Source organism: Corylus avellana, chromosome 7 (genome assembly GCF_965113065.1).
Source record: "Corylus avellana chromosome 7, dhCorAvel1.hap1.2, whole genome shotgun sequence".
NCBI classification, from domain to species: Eukaryota; Viridiplantae; Streptophyta; class Magnoliopsida; order Fagales; family Betulaceae; genus Corylus; species Corylus avellana.
Window position 1 is genome coordinate 28538344 of NC_142496.1, and position 22484 is coordinate 28560827.

At 36.9% G+C, this 22484-nt stretch overlaps 4 protein-coding genes across 5 annotated transcripts; 2 read left to right on the forward strand and 2 right to left on the reverse strand.

The window, feature by feature from the left end:
- Positions 1 to 2107: 2107 nt before the first annotated feature.
- Positions 2108 to 4099, forward strand: LOC132184804 (high mobility group B protein 7). The gene is made up of 8 exons (XM_059598571.2): positions 2108 to 2333; positions 2470 to 2552; positions 2651 to 2699; positions 2800 to 2907; positions 3019 to 3076; positions 3164 to 3208; positions 3305 to 3391; positions 3499 to 4099. The coding sequence occupies exons 1-8, from the start codon at positions 2224 to 2226 to the stop codon at positions 3712 to 3714; spliced, it is 756 nt and encodes a 251-aa protein (XP_059454554.2). The 5' UTR covers positions 2108 to 2223; the 3' UTR covers positions 3715 to 4099.
- Positions 4100 to 4450: 351 nt separating this feature from the next.
- On the reverse strand, positions 4451 to 6675 carry LOC132184401 (Leucine-rich repeat (LRR) family protein). The gene has a single exon (XM_059598029.2). The coding sequence runs from the start codon at positions 6389 to 6391 to the stop codon at positions 4589 to 4591; it is 1803 nt and encodes a 600-aa protein (XP_059454012.2). The 5' UTR covers positions 6392 to 6675; the 3' UTR covers positions 4451 to 4588.
- A 5685-nt stretch (positions 6676 to 12360) lies between these two features.
- On the reverse strand, positions 12361 to 14093 carry LOC132183989 (E3 ubiquitin-protein ligase). The gene has a single exon (XM_059597466.2). The coding sequence runs from the start codon at positions 13974 to 13976 to the stop codon at positions 12684 to 12686; it is 1293 nt and encodes a 430-aa protein (XP_059453449.2). The 5' UTR covers positions 13977 to 14093; the 3' UTR covers positions 12361 to 12683.
- Positions 14094 to 16047: 1954 nt separating this feature from the next.
- On the forward strand, positions 16048 to 22466 carry LOC132184808 (polygalacturonase inhibitor (DUF639)). 2 transcript variants are annotated; one of them, XM_088518644.1, is made up of 10 exons: positions 16048 to 16458; positions 16931 to 17165; positions 17342 to 17428; positions 17534 to 17703; positions 18370 to 18509; positions 19379 to 19556; positions 19660 to 20269; positions 20777 to 20889; positions 21152 to 21329; positions 22013 to 22466. In XM_088518644.1, the coding sequence occupies exons 1-10, from the start codon at positions 16274 to 16276 to the stop codon at positions 22238 to 22240; spliced, it is 2124 nt and encodes a 707-aa protein (XP_088374770.1). In that variant the 5' UTR covers positions 16048 to 16273; the 3' UTR covers positions 22241 to 22466. The 2 variants fall into 2 exon arrangements, with proteins under 2 accessions (XP_088374770.1, XP_059454560.2); XM_059598577.2 differs by having other exon boundaries at positions 16054 to 16458; positions 21086 to 21329.
- The last annotated feature ends 18 nt before the right edge of the window (positions 22467 to 22484 follow it).

Consider the following 22484-nt stretch of genomic DNA (forward strand, 5'->3'; position numbering starts at 1 on the left):
GTGGTCGAGCCACCCCCTTGGCTCCATGGAGCCACCCCCAAATGAGCCATCCCCTTTTTTTTTTTTTTTTTTTACGCCACGTGGCGTATTATGGGAGTGACACGTACTAATTTTGTTGACTGAACTGATAGAGATACTAATTCTATCTTTTCTCATAGGTTGAGTACTAGATTTGTACAGTTTTAAAACTCATTGAGGAAAAAATAAAAAAAATGCAAACTTAAGTACCAAAAAAATTATTAACCATTTTCTTTTTTTTTAAATATTCTTAGGGCAATAAAAATCATTAATGCGGAAAAATTGAAAACTTTTTATTCATTTCAAATTTACAATATTCTTTTATACCAAGAGAGTTTTACTATCAAAAATACCTAAGACCCGACAGTGAATATACTATATTGCATGTAACAAAACCGTCGTAGTGGGGTGGAATCATAATTTCTTATCTCAATACGTGTGAATGAAAGATTAAGTATAATTTTTAAGTCTAAAAATGTATATATAATTAACTTAATAATTTTAATTTGAACAAATGTTTTATCTCCTCACTACAAATAATTTTAATTTTTTAAAATAATATTGATGAGGCATATGGACATATATCATGTTCTGAAAGACGTTGACATTGATCACCATTAATTATATGAACAGAAGTATCATTTTATGTTTATTTGATGTTCAACGTTACCATATGTGATTGTTCTTGAAATTGATGGGTCCATTTGATAAACGATCTTACCACATGTACTAAAGGAGTCTTTATCCCTCAAATCTAACACAATTTGCACTCACATTAAACTACCTCAAAAAACAAAAAGAATAAGAAAAACAAGACATCAAAGTTTAAAACAACTCCAATTAGGAGTAGGATTGTAAATGAACAAGTCAGTTGAACAACCTGCTTGGTACCTATTCATATAAACTTGACTTGGATTGGATTTGTTCAATAAATGAATCAGTCGTAAACACAAAATTATGTTCAACTATTAAACAAGGTATACTCGTATAAAATAGCTCGACTCATATCAGCTCATATAATTTCATTTTTTTAGTAGTATTTTAATTTTATAATTAGAGCATCTTAAGTAACGTATGAGGTTGGGTAATTTCGGTTGTGTTTGGCAAATGGCTGGACCTGACTGGACCCAAAAACCTAAAAAATTATTATCAAAATCAATCCCAACATTCTTATTTTTTACATCACATCAATCATTTTTTATTACTATTCAAATAAAAAAAATCACTATAAAACAAATTTTTTCATTTTTTTATACAAAACATTATTACTTTTTTCTCTTATATCAATCAAATCTGATATAGTATTGTTCTACTTCCTTTTTCCATTCCATTGCCAAACACAGCCTTCTTGTCCTCCGTCGGTACTTGTGAATTCAAGGGTACAAGGAGAGAGATACAAAGACGATTTCTCTTTGTAATATAATAGATATAGTTTAAATTATTATTATTATGAATCTTGATATATATGTATATATATATATGTGTGTGCGCGTGTGTGTGAATTTATAAAACTTGAGATTATAAAACATATTATAAAACATACATATAAACTTTAGATTAGATTATTTAAGATTCAAATTAATTAACGTAAATAATAAAATATTAGCAATAATTATTTAATTAATAATTAGCATAAATTTACCAAAAAATAAACAATGATAATATTTACTTTATATAAGGTATAAATAAGTTAATTAAATAAACGTGAATTCATTTGAAAAATAAATAATTAAAGTTTAAACAAATTATATAATTTGGTGATACATTGGAGCTCAATGCATATTCGAAATAAAGTTAAATGATAGAATTTGAACATTCAAATACTCTCAATTACCCATAATTAATCCCTAAATGGTAGCTCAATCGGCTGTGAATCACGCCTTATGAAGCGAAAATCACTAATTTGAATTCCTTTCCTTATTTTTAGCGTGGACATGTAAAAAAAAAAAAAAAAAAAAAAACCTATAATTAGGAGTTTTACATGCTATAAAACGAGTCGGGTTGCGGGCCCGGGTTGGAATGGGATTGAGCGCGCGAGAATGAAAATGAAAAGAAAGGAATGGAAAGAAGGCGGGAAGCCAAAAGACTCCCCGGGAAAACACAAAAAGGATTTGGCAAATTTCCCTCTTTCGCCAGGCGCTGCATTTATATCTCCTAGTCCTAGAGTGCGCTTGTGTGTTGTGCGTGAAAATCGAAGAAGGCGAAATGGCTGGTGGTGGAGTAAAGGGGAGGAAGAGAGTGGAGGCGTCGTCCGATGCCCAGGCTGCATCTGCTTCTCTTCTTCGAGCCAAGGATGGCAGCGCTTTTGCCCGATGGTTCTCTCTCTCTCTCTCTCTCTCTCTCTCTCTCCATCTGTTTTCTGTACATGGTTCTCTATGTTACATTACTGCCCTTGGATGGGTTATTTTATTTGATTGATGGATATGTGATTTGGGTTTTGGGTATACGCAGTGAAGAGTGCAGAAAGGATGTGCCGGTGGCACTCATTAGCATGCACAGCTGCACCCTCGATGCTAAGATCAAATTGAATCTCGGTAGGTCTCAAATTCATCTTTGTTCCCTTCCGTCTAAATGGCAAGGAACCAATCTTCATGTGATTTATAAACTAAATTTTTTTTATTCTCCGGCTCAGAAGCCCAGGTTGTGGAGATGTCCTCCGAGCTCAAGAAGCCTGCAGAGAGGTAATAGATCTGTTCGGTTTCGTGTGTACGTGTATGCACTTCTGCGGGTTGGGGCATTAACATTTTTGTGCTTTTGGTTTTTGGATTTTTTGTTTGGCAGGAAGAAATCAAGTGCCACAGAGCCAAAAACAAAGAGAGCAAAAACCGTGAAGAAGGGCAAGGATCCCAACAAGCGCAAGCGTCCTCCCACTGCTTTCTTTATCTTCATGTACGGCCTCCCCCTCTCGCTCTCTCTTTTACACTTGGTCATACTTTTTGTTTTATTTTAATGCTTTGTTTGATGCGTATGTTGAGAGGATGTTTCTTACGTGCGTTTCAGGGACGATTTTAGAAAGGAGTATAAGGAAGCACATCCCGGGAACAAGGATGTTAAAACGGTACAAATCTTTGGTGTATTATTTGATTTCATTTGGTAATTAAATTTTGGGTCAGTTTCTTAATTTGTGTTGGACCATGAAACTTAGGTCGCGAAGGAGGGTGGTGAGAAGTGGAAATCCTTGAGTGATGAAGTGAGTTTCGAATTACTCTCGTTGTCTCTTCAAAGTTGATTGTTGGGTTAGATGGGTTGTGTTATTCTGACCCTATGGGCATTAATTGGTTTGTAGGAGAAGAAAGTGTATGTGGATAAAGCTTCTGAGCTTAAGGCAGAGTATGACAAGGCCTTGCAGAGTGACAATGCTGAAGATGAAGACGTAAGCCATTGTTTTTAGATACTGTGAACGTTGTTTCTTTGCGTTGCTGTTTTCAGATTTGTGTTGGTTTTGTTCTGAAAGTCTATTGCTTCTTTGTTCTTATTCAGGGTGATGAAGGTTCAGAGAGGGAAGTGGAAGTGGAAGTGGAAGAGAAGGAAGTTGAAGTGGAAGAGAAGGAAGTTGAAGTGGAAGAGAAGGAAGTTGAAGTGGAAGAGAAAGAAGTTGAAGTGGAAGAGAAAGAAGTTGAAGTGGAAGAGAAAGAAGTTGAAGTGGAAGAAAAGGAAGTTGAAGTGGAAGGGGAAGTAGCATCTGATGCAGAGTAGGACAGATTGCTTACTGATTTTTCATGTCTGATGATTATTTTCTTGTCTCTTGTAAATTTTGGATCTGGTTTAGTTTAGTGGTTTCAGGTGTAGATGCCAGGAACTTTCTGAAAAGCAATATGGTTTCTTGGTTTTCGGGCATCCTGTGTATTTCTTATTAGAATGTTAATTCCTAAACTTGTTAAGCATTTCGTTCAAATCATTTCCATGTTATGACTTGGTAGTTCTGATGGCTTTCATCTTATTTGATTTGCCAATTGACTAGTTACAAATTACAATGAGTAAAACAGTATTGGTTGTGGAATGCTTGTAACTCTTATTGAATATGGATCACATTAATTTGCTTTGACTAGATGCAATGGAAGGTTGAGGTAGATTCTTTAGAGAGGATGCTTGGGATGGTTACTGAAGTTGCTTTTGAGATGTTTTCATTTTTGATTTTTTGTATTCTTGGGATTTCCTTTAGCAAATGGTATAGTTATTATTATACCTGTAATGTTAGATGTCCCAAATTGATGAGCCAGTGTTGACAATGTTTTGGTTTGAAATAGGAAAGAAAAAACCTGATATAGTTTGCTACATGGAACAAATGTTAGGGAATTGAAGATGTGCAAAATTTTTACTTGTGGAAAGTTTTGTCTATTTTAAGATATTGAGAAAAGGAAAACTTACTAATTTTGAGATGATAAAATCAAGAGAAATTGATAATAAAATCATTATTTCTATTAAGTAATAGTAATAATGAACTGTAAGAAGATGAATGCTAGAATAAATAGACTAACTGTTGCAGAATGCAGAACCTATTTCCTCTTCTCCTTTATGATAATGCTCATATGTCATGAGCATAGCTCATAGAACAAACCGAGTCAGCATCTCACTGGCCCATATTCCCTTGTTTCTTTTCCCTGCATGGTGGCAGGGGTTTGCCACACAAGCACAGATTGTGGGCATAAGCGGCTGCAGGGAAGATATTATATGGCCTCCCTTGCGGTATCTCTCCACAGAGTCTGTTTGCTCTGAAGTTTGCATGCCTTAGATCTTCAATCCCCAACAAGCTATTTGGGATTCTTCCTGTTAGCCCATTGATGGACAGATCAAGCCATTGAAGTTTTAGCAACATGCCTAAACCTGTAGGAACGGTGCCTGTAATTTGATTCCTCGAAACATCCAACCTTTCAAGTTCAATAAGGTTTGAAATTGAACTGGGGATGTGGGTCGCAATCCTGTTGCTTGCTAAATTGAGCACTTTCAAGTTTAAGCCTTCCCCAAATTCAGGAATGCTGCCTGTTATCTGATTGCCAGACACATCTATAACCTCCAAAAAGCTGCTTGTTTTGTTATTCAAGATCCTTGAGAGAGACCCGGTAAGTTGATTTGAGTGAAGATCGATAGAAGAGAGCCCCTCTTGCAATCTGATTTCTGAAAGATCTGACTTCAACTGGTTGTTGGAGAGCTTGAGTTTTTCCAAACTCGACAGATTTGCAAAGAAATTAGAAAAACCATCCGTGAAATAGTTGTCAGATAGGTCAATGGAGTTGAGGGAATCAGGTTTTGGAAAGCTCGGAAGGGTTCCTCTGAGTTTACAGCCAGCTAGATGGACAGCTCGAAGTTGTCTGCTTCTGATCCAATCAGGAACCGTTCCTAAACTGAGGTTGTTGTAAGACAGGTCTATAGACAGCAAAGAATGTATGCCCCTGCCAAGGGTATCTGGCAAAGGATCCGAGAGTCCATTTCGAGATAAATTAAGGTTCCAAAGGCTCTGTAATCTTGAAATGGATCCTGGAATATGACCCGTGAACCGATTAGCACTCAATTGCAGAGTGGTAAGGGATTTGAGGTCCCCTATCTGGTCTGGGATTTGACCTGTGAGTTGGTTATTGCTCAAAGACAAGTCCAATAGACTGGGTAAGTTGAAGAGGGAAATAGGCATCTGCCCCGAGAAATGGTTATTAGAGAGGTCGATAAGGGTGAGGTTTTTGAATTGCCCGAGAGAATCTGGGAGTAGCCCAGATAAGATATTGAAGCTAAGGTCCAAAGACTGGAGAGCTTGGAAGTTTTTGAAAGTGGGTGGGATTGGACCACTCAGGAAATTTCTTGCTAAATTTAAGAGTTGAAGATTCCTGAGATTCCCTAGGCTTGAAGGAATCTGCCCCCTCAAACGGTTCCCACTAAGTGAGAGGCCCTGAAGTAAGGACAAACGACCTAAACCCGAAGGAATGTTCCCTTCAAGGGAATTGTCTTCTAGGATGAGTTGGATGAGATGGGTTAGATTTGAGAAGGTCTCAGGAATCGGACCTCTAATATGTTTCATCCCACTAATAGCCATTACCTCCAAGAAGCGCAAACTGCCGAGAGAAGGGGAGAGAGTGCCCTTCATGAAAATGCTAGCATCCCTATCCGGTCTCTGCAACTGCAAACTAGTAACCCTCCCTGTAGCTGGATTACACTCTACGCCCTCCCAGCCTCCATCACAGCAGTCGCTTCCAGTCCACGAAGAGAGAATGTCAGTGGTGTCGTTGGAGATTCTGGCTTTGAAGCTGAGCAGAGCAGCTCTATCTGCTTCTGAGCAAACTGGGGGAGTTTGGGTTTCTGAGATTGTTTGAGGTAGGGACTCCGAAAACATATGGAAGCATGAAAATATGAGCAAGACATTGAAAATCCATCTCAGGCTTTGCATTTTGGAAGGTGGGTCTTGACTCTTGATTAGATCAGGAAATTTGCTGAAAAATATATGGAAATTTTCCAGGGGACTTGGGATCTGACAAGGAGACACTGACTGTGAAAAAATTTATATTCTATCATGAAAAAAGTGGTAAAAGTTGGCAAGGAGGCATTGAGAGAGTTTATTCTATTCCTTCACGTCTAAAGGAAGGTATAATGATGAAAAAGATAGTAGAAAACCTGAGAAAGTGTGACTGACAATTATAATTTGGTTGGAGGTCTGCAAAAACTCTTAACAAATGTCCCTCTTATTTATAGGAACAAAAAGAAAAAAGAAAAAAGAAAAAAGAAAAAAAAAAAAAGCTTTTTTATGAAAGGGAAAAACATTTTTGGATTGGGAGGGGAAGGGGGAAGGGGGAAGGGGGAAGTGGGAGGGTGGTAAAATCAGTTTAAAGACATTCACATGGACATTTGCAAGCCGTTTGATTGCTCACGAGGGTCCTAGTTACATTTGAACGTTGGAGCGCACTAGTTTCAAAATTCCACTTCCTTTTCGAAATCAACCTCCACAAAAACTTTCATGCTTTTAACAATCATTTATTTTACAGTCTGGTTGGACTTGGAGCCATCCATAAATGTTCAGCAGCACGTGCCTACTATTCTTTGAGACGGTCCCTAAGCTTGCGATTAAAACACTTGTTCCAACAAATAATTTTTTTTACATTTGTAATTCTAATTCTTAATAATTTGCTTGCGGTAATAATCCTTTCCCATTTGCTAATTTTGTTGGGGGATGATAAGATTAACTAACACCTCGCCATCTTCCACAATTGTGACCGTTTATTCTGCTTGAAGTTGTAGGCAACTAAAAGGAATGGTTTACATTGATTTGCGGAGGTAGATGGTGAAACAAACCACCACCATATATTTTCCTCTAAAAGGAAGGGCATAGTCATAGAAATTACAACGGATATGATTAGGGACATTTTATCTTATTTGGAAGCTCGCTTGCTTTTGTCTAGTTAGGGCCGATTAATTTGTCTTAAATTGGAGACTATTTAGAGTATTCACACTCCGCTTTTTAAAAGGTTATTTTGACTAATTAGGATGTAAATTTGGCTGAAAAATATAGCTGTATTTGGCTATATTCTTCCGAGATTTTTCCGTTTTCAAAACAAAAACACATTTTTTTCTCAAAATAATTAACAAATAATTTAAAACACAAAGTACTTTTCCGAGCAAAAAATATTGTTAAGGTAAACCATGAATAAATTTCTCACTTACTTTTTATATCACATTAAAATACTATTTTTAAAATATATATATATATATATAATCTATTAGTCAAAATTGTTGAATTTTTGGTAGAAGTTCCGTCAGACAATTATTCATGCATGTTGACTCAAGTTCTATTTCGGCAATTTCTCTTCCCCACCCTTCCCCACATTTTGGAAAATGCTCAGCGTAACGTCCCATTCTAGAATAAGAGTAATTTTATATATCAATTTTTTTGTTTATTGTATAATTATTGATAATTATTTTATAATGTTGGTATGACCGTTGCAATTAAAAATTGGGTTTTTATATATGTAAAAAAAGTTGATTTAAACAGTTACATCAGCATTGTAAAATAATTGCAAGATAAAATGTAATTTCTAAATCTGAGAAATAATAGATACTATAATTTTATCAAATATTCATCATGTTGCATTTCAAACTAATCATTTGATTAATTTTTTTTTTTAAATAAAAAAAAATTAATAATTATTTTGAAATGTCACGTCAATATTATTAACTAATTATAAAATAAAAATATAGTATTAACAAATTTTTTTTTTAAATCATTTATAATTTCTATCTTATTGATCTGTCCTTGTGTCTTGGTTGCATAAAAGTGTTACATTTTTTTTGTTTTGGGGGGGGGGGGGGTTGGGTAGGCATTATGATTGGTCTAAACTCTAAAGTAGGTCAATCAGTTACGGGGTTGCCTTGTTAAATCTTGGTAATGACTAGTTAATCAAATTTCTTTACTTAATCGCATTCCAAATCAATCAACCGCTTCCACTTGTGCGGGGCCAGCCTTCAGCCTTAAGGGTTGGTAGTCCTGTGGGACCATAAAATATATGCCCGTTATTAAGCAATTGGAAAGAAAAGATCTAACGGTCCTGATTTCTTGGTGTTTGTGCCTTTGTTGTTTGATGAGCTGGAGGGAATATTACCCTTGCGTGTGAGTTGTGACCCCCACCCCCCTCCCCGTCTTTCAAATTTTATCGGCTGACTGACGGGCTGTAAAGTGCGCAGAGACAAACTCCTCCCTCTCACGGGCCACTAATTCTATATATCATATGGTTTTACTTACAAAAAAGAAGAAGCTTATTTTTCTAATTATTGAAAATTAAAACATGATATGACACCAAAAAGCAAGTTTTGAGGCCCTTTTTCTTTTTCTTTTCATTTCTTTTTCATTCAAATATTAATTAATTAATTAGCAGTGAATGAATTGAAAATGATCAGCAAATCTGATTCTTTTTCTTTTTTTTTTTAGTGGACATTGCTATTAATGTTTATTAATATTGAGTTCACGTTGATTTCGGGAGTTATTTTAACAATTATGAGGCTTATTTAAAAGACATTGACACCAAATTTATGTTTGTAAACTTTGATTGAAAATGATGGGAAGCCGGTAGTAAGTTGGTGCATGGAGGCATCAAGACTTTAGTGGGATATGAACACTGTAGTCGTCTGTCTCCTTTGCAGTATAATGATATATGATTGTGATTGGGGATGTTTTATATATTGTCAGGTTTTGTTGGTTATTCAAGATTTGAGTGAATGGATTAGGTTGCGTTGATTGCGCAAGAAAGGTAATTGGCCCGACTCCATCGACAATGTTGACTAGGAGTAATTTTTTGCTCAACTGGAAATTTGGATTCTGGAGTCTTTAACTTGAAGATTTTAAAGGCATGGCCCCAGGCTCCTCTAAAGCCCCTAAAGGTGGGCAGTTGAGGACCCCCTGGCCACCACTAGATCGAGGGTCCTCCTCCTATATACACTTATTAAGAAGCTAAGAAGAATGATTGTTATTCATGTTCAAAGGTTCTTAGACCCTATTTATGTGAGAAATGTTGCATAAAATTTGTTCATCATATCAATTATCATGAGTGTTATGAATTTGATTACAACCTACTCATACTCATGCTAGCTAGGGAGTGTCCGAAAAGCAACTGGTTTTTTTTTTTTTTTTTTTTGGATTTCAAATGCTTAGCTTATAACAAATGCAAAGGCCGGGCTCCCTCATTAATTAATTAATGTTCACTGAATCCGTTAAGTTTTCTAAAAAATTATGTTGGATTTTGTTTTCATTTTTCCGTAGGAATGGCAATTGACAGACAAGCATAAGCTTCAAGTAGCCGCCGTGGTTGAAAAACTTGGACAGCATGCATGTGAAGCTTTTGAGATTCTCTTCTTTTTGCCTCTCTCCCACATTAACACCGAAAATTAGAATTCATAAGAAACAAAAAAATACTGAGAAAAGAAATAACATGGGGTTGAGTAAAGGTAGGGAGTACTGTTTGAGTGAGATAAAGGTAGTTGACATTGGACAATTTGGACATTTGGTTGGTTCCACTTCCACAACACAGAATGAGAAACTAGGAAATGGCCGAGGAAGCTGGGTTATGGGCTGAAGATGCACTACATTTAATTGGGCTCTTGATAAACGAAGTAAGAAAGCCATTTACCTCACTAGACACTGGACCCAACAACTTTAAACCACCGCTCCCATCCTCGATATGATATCGAATTCATCATCCACAGCCCTAGCCTGCCATCGCCAGGGCCATCAAAGTTATCCAATAGGGCATCAATTAATGCCACCACCGGGAAGAAGAGGCTGCTTGCAGTTTGTTTCTCCTTGGCATTGCTCAACCATATATACCTCGGAAAGCTAATTAAGGTGTGTTGGACGAGTTCGGAGTGTGAGTAATGGAATAAAAGATGATCTTTGGAGTACGCTAGCTGAGTGCAGGAAGAGGCCACCAAGGCACACGCGCTTTCCAGATCTTGAGAACACGGTATACTTCGACAAGGTGTTGAAGAAAACTAGCAGCCGTGCTTGTGGATGGATTCAAGCTCGCTGCGGAGGAAGGGAAGGGAAGGGCTGAGTCCAGGAGGGTTTGGGTCGTGTGTGAAGATGCCATTGGGTTGGTTTGGTTTAATCTGTTTCGCCAAAGGGACCGTTATGATATATATGATTCTGAAATGGGTTGAATAGCTCAAATTAAAGTGGTTTGAGTTCAATCAGAGGAGATAAGGTGAGAGACGACGTGTACGTCTGCGCCCCCGATCCTTTTTTTATTATTATTATTATTTTGAAATATTTACCTATCTCCAACAACTCTATTAATAATTAAATCCACGAAAATTTTAAATATAAGATGCAACACTTTCATCTCATATCGAGAAGATGAGAAGTAGTCAATATAGAGTGAATAATTTATAAAGATTATCATGGTATTAAATTCTACATTGGCTAGTTACTAGATGAAAATCATGAAATTGAGTTTTATAATGAATTTTAGAGAAACTCTAAATTAATTAGCATTTTTGGAGTAATAGTGCAGATGTGACTAGTTTTTTTTTTTTTTTTTTTTTTTTTTTTTTTTTTTTTGTATTGTATTGTATTGTATTGTATTGTATTGCTACATTGGACTTATTTGTCCACGACAAGCATTTATTTTTGCTTAGATTATTATTAATTTTTTAGGTAAAGTTCACTTAACCCCCTAAAACTACCATCCTAATGACAATATACCCCTCAAACTATCAATTATGGCAATTTACCCCATAAACTACCAAAACAATGACAATGTACCCCTTACTTTTAACAAAATGACGAAACTACCCTACTAAAATAAAAACAAAAATACTAAAATTTATGTTTTTTTTTAAAAAAAAATTAAGAATATTTTTGACTTATTGAAAATTATATAGTAGTAATTTCATCACTTTGCTAGTATTGGAGGTACATTGTTATTGTTTTGGTAGTTTGTAGGGTAAATTGTCACAATTGATAATTTTGAGAATAAATTGTCATTGGAGTGATAGTTTAAGGGAGTTAAGTCGACTTTACCCTAATTTAGGATAAAGCTCAATGCAAAGGAGAAAGGGGGTTGAGGAATCAAACAGCTCTGTTTCTCCTTTGCCTTCATCAACAAAACTCCGGGCCTTGTGTCACGTGTGGAAGGAGCCCTGAGATCACGTGTCTTTTTAATGCTTTTAAACTAGTAGATCTACATCGTCAAGGGTGGTACTTCAATAGCTTAAAGAAATTCAAAAAGATAAGACCACGTATTAAAGCGTGGCTCCCAGCGTATAGGCGCTAATGAAAAGAAAAAAACGTATCGAGTTGGTTGAAGTCACGCCCTTGTTTTTAGGTAGGTTATGACTTTGTTTTATGGGCTTTATTATTGGAGACTGAAGTCGTGGGTTAGTGGGCTGGTGCCTAGTCACGACGCTCGTAGAGCCTGTATTTAAGCTATCAAAATTAACGAAAAAGGAGAAGAATTCCAAGCCCAAATTCAGTGCTGGAGCCTGGAGGACCAATGTTGAATGTTGATGATAACTCTTAACATTTTTTTGGGTATCAGAGCTGTAAAACACTCGTCCTAGGAAGAAGTTGGGTAGATACTCAAATCATGCTGCATTTCTTTAATTTGATTACTACTGTAAGTAAGCCTTTTTCTTCGATCGCGATGTTTGTATTTCCCTTTGAATTCAATGGCTATTCAAGTTTCAGCCATGTGGATCGAATGATAATTTTCTCATAAACTGTACAGAATTGAAAACTAATTTACTAAAAACATCAACACAATTGACCATCTGCTATACTAGCTAGTGAATGAAAAATCATATATATATATATAGCCTTTTTCAAGAAACTACTCACGTCGGTCGATCTGCTTTTAATCCGCATGCAAGCAGGTCCCAATTGAAGAAAGTATGTATTGATGATCTCTTTGTATCATAAGAGTTTAAGACTTGATTTCAAAATAACTGATATTTTTTTTTGGCTTACAATAGATTAAGGCACACCAGCAGCCTAAATAGAAAGACAATTAAACTTAGATTTATAGAGCAAACCCTACTGCACTCGATGATCATGACTCATGAGTCATGAGCTTTTGAATGCAGGCCGTACGTGGGTGGACTTAGTAAAGTTTATTAATTTATTGATTGGCAAATCCATAATTGAGTAGATCGATGGATGGATCATGCTTGCAGTAGTACTGATCACCAAGTAATTATTATTACCTTACAAGGCCCAAGTTGAGAATGCCCCAAGAAGTGTGTGGCCATGACTTCTCCTTTGCCTTCATCAACACAACTCTGGTCCAAGCAATCCATCCTTCCCAAGACGTCCTCTTATCCCATGGACTCCCCCACTCCAGCATAAGGGTCAACCCTCTCTCAGCCTCACTCTCAGCCTCCTCAAACCTCCCTTTGCTCAAGTATACCTGACCCAACACCACATGTGGTTCCCCAACAAAAGGGTTCTTCTCAACACACCTCAACAACAACTCCTCCGCCCTCTCTATCCCTCTGTCAGACATATCACAAACAGCTTCCCAGTACAAGTCCCTTGCAACAATTTGCTCCCTTGCATCCAAAACCCTTGTACACTTGTCAAAAACGGGTGGAACCACAAGCACAAGCTCAATATCTTCATCATCTCTATCCTGATCCTGATCATAATCACCAGCCCTTCTTTTTCCCTCCATCAAAATATCTTCCTCCCTCACAATCAAACTGTAAAGCGCTCCCATCCTCGAAATAGAATTCATCCATAGCCCGGGCTTGCAATCGCCTGGCCACAAAGCCGCATAATTGTTCCCTGAAAAACTGAGGCGACCGTCAGAGTTATCAAATAGCGCATCTTGAAAGCCAAAAAGTTGGTCACTGAAATCGGCCATCGTCATCAAAAGGAAAGTGGCCACCACCCTTCTAGAGATGGGGACATCTTCACCGGTCTTGATGTGCTTCACAGTAATCCCATCAGCGGGAAGAAGCGACTGCAGCTTCTTCCTCCAATCCTCTTCTTCATTGAACAAACCCTTTTCCTTGGCATTCCTCAACGATATCTCGGAAAGCTTAAGGTGTTCGACGAGTTCGGAGTCAGAGTAATGGAACAGCAGATCATCATGAATGAGAGGTTGTCTTGGCACGATACAAAACAAGTGGATTAACCTCTCGGCAGCCTCCCCAACATAGCCGCGAACGACGTCGCGTCCCGTAGAGGGATCGAATATGGCGAGGTTGACGTAAGAATTGGAGTAGGCGGAGTGGAAGAGACCGCAAAGGCAGACGGAGTCGGGTGCTTTCCAAATCTTGAGGATGCGGTATATATCGACGAGGTGGTCAAGGAAGCTGCCGTGCTTGTGCCAGCACTCACCGGCTCCAACGGAGCGCAACACGGCGACAAGCGAAGGTAAATTCTCGTCGATGGATTCGAGCTCGCCGCGGAGGAAGGGGCGGGCTGAGTCTAAGAGGGATTGGAGGGTGGATGGTGGGCAATATAGTAGTGAAGAAGAAGAAGACGGCATGGCTGGCTCAGATGTGAAGACGGAAGAAGATATATGACGATAATCTCGAAGTGCGTTGTTGGGTTTGATCCTATAACAAAGATGCGTGGTAGAGGTTCCTACTTTTGATCCTATAACAAAGAGACGTGGTAGAGGTTCCTACTTCCTACTTCCTACTTCCTACTTCTCTGTTGGTGAAGAGCTTGGAATCTTGTGGTGTGGGCCCTCAAGATCTCAAGTTCTAATCTCCTTGAGTGCTACTTGACATTTGGAGCCATTTTCACCCAAAACCCACGCTTACTATCTTTAGACCCTAAGAGTGATATGCATCACACTGATGTGTATATACGTTAATGTTATAATATATATATATATATATATATATATATATATATATACTGTTTAAATAATTATTTAATTATATTTTATAATTAAATAACACTGGCATGTATAACTGTTCATGCATATCATTGTGCTGCAGATCACTGCTCCTCTAGACTCTAGTAAAGGGGATTAGTCTGGTAGATTCTATCTTGAGGCCTCTAGACTGGTAACCCACATCTTAAGTGTGGGAAGCACAATATATTATTTCGGGCCATAGGTGAAACTAGATACCTTAATATATATATATATATATATATATATATATTATTTTTTTTAAAAAAAAAAAACGTGGTAGAGGTTTCTTCTTCTCTGTTTGGAACTTAATTTGGAGGATAAGATTTCTGAGTAGCTGCTGATGAGGTTGTCACAAAAGCTTAAAAAAGTTATAAAAGTAGACCCAAATACTTTAATGATTGGTCCTTACTTTCTTGTTTCCTTTTCCTTGTCATTGCATCGCATGTGCCATGCCATTTGGAATTTGTTTGATCGATAAGTTTGAATTTCTTACCAGAAATTTTGTTTGCTACTGTGTACTGTGTACTACATACATGAAGGAATTCACTCCGAGTTAAAAAAAAAAAAAAAAGGGTAAATGGTGCGATTTCAAGCGACACGTATTGGTTAATTGCAATTTTAATTATTTGTATACAATTTTTAGACACCTTTCTTCTAGCAAGGCAATTTTTAAATGTGAATTTTATTTAAAATTTGTATTATTTGGTATTAAAGTTAGTTATCATGCCATGTATAAGATCAATGGGTTGTGGTTCTTTGTGGTTGAGTTTTATTAAATGTTTCATATGACTTAAGTACAATTTTTTAACTATATATATATACTCTTTGACACTTTCTTCTTGCAAGCCCGTATTCACATAGGGATTAAGATGTGTTAATATTATGTATGACACAATATTAAGTTATTGAATGCTCATATATATATATTAAGTTATTGAAGTCACCAAGAATCAATGTCGATATAGTGGGTCGTTGTGAGCGCTAGATTCAGAAGCGTGGTGAAATGTTACAATATCAAGTGTCTCACATTTGTGAAGTACAATTTTAACCATACGTATATAAGTTTGAGAAATTATATCTAGTAGATTATCATATTACTTTCATATGCTCTTTTCTCTTATCAGTTTTTAAGAGTTAGTTTTACCTATAAAAAATATATGAAATAAATTTCATTGAATTTTAATTTGATCATATGAGGAGATAATTATCTCTACCCTCCAAAGGCTTTTGAAATTCAAACTAAATTTGGGATAGATCATTGTTAAATTTTAATCAAATTATAATTTTAAACACCACATTACTTTTTGAGATAAAGATTACTCATATCCACAATGTTCAGGCAACTTGAATATCGAGGAGCAATTAGAGTTGCGATGATGTTTGGATGGTGATTGAGAAAATTAAGGAAAAATTATATATATATAAAAAAAATATAATTAAAAAAATTGGGGTCGTTTTGAACCACCCCATTAGCTCAAGGTGGTCCGTATTTAAAAAATAATTAAGTTGAGTCTAGAAAAATGTGTTTCCCAAACAAGCCCTTAACTTCTCATTTATCAAGATAGGGCAAAAATATCATAATAAGCTAATTAAGAAGAAGAAGAATAAATATCCAATCGATCGAGGTTGACAAAGTTTTTACAAATTAAGCCTCCACATGCACTGTTTATAAATAAAAATTATTATGGTGTGAATAATAAATAGCATTTGGGCTTTGTATTGGATTAAAAGGGAAAGGAAAAAGAAAAGAAACAAGACTAGGCAGTAGGCAAGGAATAGGAATCAGGATCCTGTGCATTATAGGATTGTCCCGAAGCCGAAGGTAACCAACCGGGTACGACTGTGGAATCAAATGTGCAACGAAACAAGGAAGAATTGCATTTGCATTTGCATTCGCATGTGAATCCTGATTGAAGAGGATGGAGAATGTGAAGGTGGGATTGTTGGAGAGTTTCATGAGAAACCATCAGAAGTCGCTGCAATCTCTATTCAATCGCAAAAGGTCATCGCCGTCGTCGCCTTCGTCTTCATCTTCATCCCCTTCTCATAAGCCCATTCCTCAGCTCTCTCATCTCGCCAATTCCGTCGTCTCTCGCTGTTCCGAGTACTACACGCTCTCTCTCTCTCTCATGTGCTCTTCGTTTTGTTTAATATTCTTTCTGTTCAAACTAAACTTAGAAAAGTAGTTTCTTAATTATTACATCACTCTTCAATACGATGCATGACAGGGCTTTTGGATCAGGGTTCTTTCATTTTTATGGTCTCAATTTTGTTTTAGCGGTTCAGATTTATCCAAGTCGGAAACTTGGGCTATGCTTTGAATTGCCGTACAATCACCCTATTATAGATTTGTGAATGATCAACTGATTTTGTGTCTGTGTTTCCTTTAATGTTTTTGTTGTTTCCATTTTCCCGGAGAAGCTTCTCTTCATCAAACAGGGATTCCATTTTGTTTTATTTTTCTTTTCTCATTATAGGTGCATCTTATACTAACTAATGAAGTTCTCCAGAACCAGTATAACTAATTATTCTCATGCCCATTTTCATGTCCTTGAATGCATTTAACGATGTTGCAGGATCCTTCAAGTCCCCACTGAAGAATTGCAGCATTGTTTCGAGACAGAGCTACCTGAGAGCGTTAAGGAACTTTTGACTTATGCTAGGAATTTTTTGGAATTTTGCTCATATCAAGCACTTCATCTGTTGAGTAGACGTCCTGGATTTTTGAGTGACAAGGAATTCCGTCAGTTGACGTATGAGATGATGCTAGCATGGGAAGCTCCGAGTGTTGAGAGCGAAACACTAGATAAAGTGAGACAGCTCATAGTTGTTATCCATTGATATTTGTAAGATACATTGATTTTTTTTTTATTATTATTAGAGGCGCCTTTTCCTAATTGTTAGTTACGATTTTTTTGGTAGAATAGAGCTAAGTTTTCTGCTTATAGGTGCTTGACAACCCTGCTTAAGCTTTTATTCAACTGTAGGAAACTGCTTCCTGTAGTAACCTGGAAGTTGAGCATGAGGATGGGTGGTCTCTATTCTATTCAAGTTCTACAACTATGGCAGTTCAGGTTCTTTTCATCATCAATTTCCTTGTTGCTCTCTGTACTAGTAGCAGATTTTAATGTTATGACATGTGCATGGGGTATCCACATTACGTTTGTTCTCTGCATCAGGTTGATGACAAGAAAACAGTTGGTCGAGAGGCTTTTGCACGAATAGCTCCTGTTTGTGCTGCTGTTGCAGATATAATAACAGTCCACAATCTTTTTGATGCACTGACAAGTTCTTCAGGCCATCGACTTCATTTCCTTGTATATGACAAATACATTCGAAGCCTTGACAAGTATGATTTTGCTTCTTGAGTGATATTGATTGTTTGACAAATACATTCGAAGCCTCTCTATGTTAATTAAACTGTTCTGACTTGCTTAGTATGGCGGATGTGGTGAATTATTTGGCCACATTATTTCCTGAAACTTATCTTTGTAATAGTGCTGTATTAATCACTATTGATGTAGAATTTTCTTTCTTCCCAATCCACATGATCTGAGTATATTGCGGATGCTATCTGCCAATCCCACATCATAAGATGGGAAACTATTTGATGTCTAAAGAAAAAGAAAAAAAAAAAAAAAAAGGAAAAGAAAAGAAGAAGATACAAGTTGTATAAATGACATAAAAAATTATAAACGTCACATGATTTTATAGAAGTCAAAACATGTGTAATACGTGCAAATGATAGAAAAATAAAGGATTTTGAAGGATCATCCATATATTGATATATTTTATATGATGGACCATCTCTCTTAAGAAGAAATCTGCTAGTGTAATTTTAACATTATTTTACTACAGAAATTCTTTCATCTTACATTTTAAAATGTAATCAAACTATTTATTGCATGAGAAATTATTTATATACATTTTTCTTCTGTGTTTGTGTTTCATTTAATATTTCGACTTCACGCACTGTTAGTAATATTTGAATATTAATTTCATGACTCTTTTGCAGAATCATTAAGGCTGCAAAAAATGCAGTGGCACCTGCAGTTGGAAATCTTCAGCTTTCTGAGGGAGAGATTGTCATTGATGTTGATGGTACAGTTCCCACCCAGCCAGTTCTGCAGCACATTGGAATCTCTGCATGGCCTGGTGAGTCATTGTATTCCTGCAAGTGGAATCAACCTTACTGTCCATTGTAGATTTAGAACCATAAGCCATAGATTTAAATAGGATCCTGCATCCATAATTCAGTGTCCTTGTGAGTGCCAAGAGGCATCTTGTCAGAGGGATCAAGAGATAATGTACATGATGGAGGAGAAGAGGAAAGGAGAAAGGAGAAATGCACCATTTGCTTTGAATGTGTAAGTATGGAGGAGACCACTTGTTTGTGTCGTTGGTGCATTAATAGGCAAGGGGATATGTGTGGCCAAGACACATGCCTGTGGTTGCTAATAGGATGTGAGACATATTCAATGCATTGACCACTATTGGAGTGACATATCCGAATCTCATCTGTCTTTATGGGGCATAGGCCCTCCTCAGCTAGGGCAGAACATGAGTCTTCTTAAATAGGAGCCTCACCATCATTATAGTCACACGTTTTGTTGTGGCTTAGCCCCTTAGTTGGCTTTTCTTGGCCCAACAGGGAATAGCCTCTTCTCTCTCTCTCTCTCTCTTTTGGGTAAGTAGATATTTGGGTTAAAAAACAAGAAAAGTGGCCATAGTCAAGGTAAATGATTAATACAACAAAAACTCTTAAGAAAGGCAGAAGATATCACAATATGATGTGGCAGAGATGTCCTTGTGGGCTATATCCCAGGTTTATCAATTATCTGAAATGTTTATATATTTATCTATGTAAAATTTAATGCCCGTATATATTGGCTACAACTTTGTGCCTGCCCCAATGTAGTCACAGACTTTACAGGTCATGAACTTAGCGGAAAGACTGATAATGTTTTTCAATAAATAGTTTTCATCCCTGGACATTGTTGTTCATTGGATTTCTGTTTGTGCAGGGCGATTGACACTGACCAATTATGCTTTGTACTTTGAGTCATTGGGAGTTGGTATATATGATAAAGCTGTTAGATACGATCTAGCAACAGAAATGAAACAGGTCATAAAACCCGAAATGACTGGACCATTGGGAGCCCGTCTTTTTGATAAAGCTCTGATGTATAAGTCAACATCCGTGTATGTTATCATAGACATGATGCGCAACTTGTTTATATATGTAAATCATTAGCTTACTCTGAACTTCAGTTTTTCTCTTTTTTATTTGTTGTTTCTTTTACAGAGCAGAGCCTGTTTATTTGGAGTTTCCTGAGTTTAAAGGTAATTCTCGCCGTAACTATTGGGTTGATATATGTCTTGAGATCCTGCGTGCACACAGGTTTATTAGGAAACACAACCTTAAAGAGATTCAGAAATCAGAAGTACTAGCGAAGGCCACTCTAGGCATATTCCGATACCATGCAGTTAGAGAAGGTTTCCAATTCTTCTCATCCCATTACAAAAGCTTACTTGCTTTCAACCTGGCTGAAAGTCTACCAAGGGGAGATACAATTCTGGAAACTTTGTCATATCGCTTGGGACTTCTGAATGTTGGTGCTGCCCAACATGATACTGGGGTTGCATATGCGAAAAAGCAGTCCCCAACAAAACAGCAGCCAACATTGTCCCCAGTTTCACTTCTAACACTCAGTCAACTTGGTTTTATATCACAAAAAGAGGCTAATCTAAATGGAGAAGCGGTAATAGTTGGAGACATTTATGCTGGTGAGACAAATCCCTTGGAAATGGCAGTGAAACAATCAGTACTAGACACTGGGAAGGCTGAAGCTGCTCAGGCTACTATTGACCAAGTGAAGGTGGAAGGAATTGACACAAATGTTGCAGTAATGAAGGTTAGTTGTGATTATAACTCTTATCTCTGTTTGGTTCTTAAGGAGCTTAGAATTGTTAAAAAATGCTTAAGAAACAAAACCATTTGTAGTGTTTTTTATTCCTTTCCACATACAGCGCCTGAGAATAGCTGGTATATCTATTATAATTTAAAAAACTGTGTTTATTTTTCATTCTATAGTGGAGAAAATCTGGGGAACTTATTCCTTGCTTTTCTTAGGCAAACAGCCTGATTGATCAATTCAATTTTTCTTAGGCGTTAAGTCTTTGGGCACTTTCGCTCAACCAGGCAATCAGAACTGTCTAGTCCTGTGCCATAGGTCCCAGAAGCACTGTTTATCATTGCACTTTGGGTAGTGAACATTGCATGAATGTAATACAATTCGTGCCCATAATACATGCTCATTAGGGTTCTACTTTCTCTGATAACCTTAGAGACTATTAGTAGAGCTTAGATCATGAAAATTCCACGTTTTTGTCATTAACATGATTGTTTCTGTTCTTTGTAGGAACTACTGTTTCCAGTTATTGAATTAGCTAGCCGTCTTCAACTTTTGACCTCATGGGAAGACCCTCATAAATCAACTGTTTTTCTTGTGTTGACCGGCTACACTATTTTAAGGTAGCTTGTCCTTGACTGGAGCTTTGCATATCCATACTGATATTTTTCTTTGCCCAGCACTTCCATTGCACCAAAGTGAACTCTCAATTTGGTGTAAATTGATAATTTTAGCATCCTGGTTTCTCAAATTTAAAAGCTTAAGCAGTAGATTATACAAAGAAAGCAATGTAACAAAGTGGTCAAATATGACATGCAGGGGGTGGATCAGGTATATGTTGCCGGCCATTTTTTTGTTCATTGCAATTCTCATGCTCTGGCGCAGGCATTTTAACAAAGGGAAGCCATTAGAAACCTTCAAAGTAACATCTCCTCCCAATAGAAATACTGTGGAGCAGCTTCTGACATTGCAAGAAGCCATAACTCAAGTTGAAGCACTAATTCAAGCTAGTAATATTATTCTCCTGAAGATGAGAGCTCTCTTATTTGGTGTACTTCCACAGGTACATATCCTAGCCATGCTCTATTTCCTATGTTAAAAAAACAGTAAATATTGGATGTTGTGAATTGCACAATATTACTCTTTTCTGGCAATAGAGTTTCCTGCGGATAAGAGGAAAGTTTGCACCCAGTGTAGCCTTTCTCTTTTTCTTTTCCTTAAAGTGAAGAGAAGAAAATTAGTATCTATATTCTTGATTTCCATAATCTCTTCATTCTGCTTTTCTGCCTTCACTTATACACATACATATTTACATATTGGGTATGTGCATGAGTGATAGTTTTATCTGAGTTCTCTTGGTATAAGTGTGATTGGAGACACTGGTAATATTCTAACATATGTTGTATGACACGCATGCATTTTGACAGTAGAAGTTGCTCTAGAAATTCCCTCTTTAAAACTGCTTTCGTAAGTCATACGCTTGCTGTGCACGTAATGAGGTAGGTTTCGTTGGATACAGACTGACTATTAAACGTAACCTATATGAAACATGATTTTAATATTGCACCAAAATATTCATCCAGGAAATTTCAACTCACTTAGAATAACATGTGTAGACTGAAAACCAAGTCAGTTGGAAAGCATTAATGTCATGTGTTCCCTTTCTACATTTTCCTCCTATAGTTCAGAGTATAGTTGCTTATTTTTTAGTATTGTTTGAAAATATCTTATCTTGTCTGTTTTCAGGCCACAGACAAGGTTGCCCTAGTGCTGGTTTTCATGGCTGCAGCGTTTGCATTTGTTCCAATAAGATACACTGTTCTACTTGTATTTCTAGAGGCTTTCACAAGGGAAATGCCATATAGGAAAGAAAGCAGTAACAGGTGGGTAAGGCGGGTTAAAGAATGGTGGGTAAGAATACCAGCAGCTCCCGTCCGGCTCATTAAAGTTGATGACAAGAAGAAAAAGAAATGATAATTGCTTGTAAATGGCAAAGTGGAGACCACTTCCACTTCTCAGTCGTTGCTACGATGTACTCATGTAGGATATCAATTTGTATATGTCAACAGGAAACTCTCTCACTTCACTTCATTTGTTTGGAATTTAAACGAATTAACTGGATTCTTTTCATGTGTTTGGAACTTGTGTGAATCAACAAACAAAGAAACCGTGGATGAAGAGCTTAATGGGGTTTTGATCCTGAGACTGTTTATTAAAA

Bases quoted from the DNA above. Each gene is read 5' to 3' on its own strand.
- LOC132184804 (XM_059598571.2), top strand. From the start codon at position 2,224: ATGGCTGGTGGTGGAGTAAAGGGGAGGAAGAGAGTGGAGGCGTCGTCC. The intron at 2,700-2,799 runs GTAATAGATCTG...TTTGTTTGGCAG, and splicing joins CTCAAGAAGCCTGCAGAGAG to GAAGAAATCAAGTGCCACAG. The intron at 2,908-3,018 runs GTACGGCCTCCC...CGTGCGTTTCAG, and splicing joins ACTGCTTTCTTTATCTTCAT to GGACGATTTTAGAAAGGAGT.
- LOC132184401 (XM_059598029.2), bottom strand. From the start codon at position 6,391: ATGCAAAGCCTGAGATGGATTTTCAATGTCTTGCTCATATTTTCATGC.
- LOC132183989 (XM_059597466.2), bottom strand. From the start codon at position 13,976: ATGCCGTCTTCTTCTTCTTCACTACTATATTGCCCACCATCCACCCTC.
- LOC132184808 (XM_059598577.2), top strand. From the start codon at position 16,274: ATGGAGAATGTGAAGGTGGGATTGTTGGAGAGTTTCATGAGAAACCAT. The intron at 17,166-17,341 runs GTGAGACAGCTC...ATTCAACTGTAG, and splicing joins AGAGCGAAACACTAGATAAA to GAAACTGCTTCCTGTAGTAA. The intron at 20,890-21,085 runs GTAGCTTGTCCT...TATGACATGCAG, and splicing joins ACCGGCTACACTATTTTAAG to GGGGTGGATCAGGTATATGT.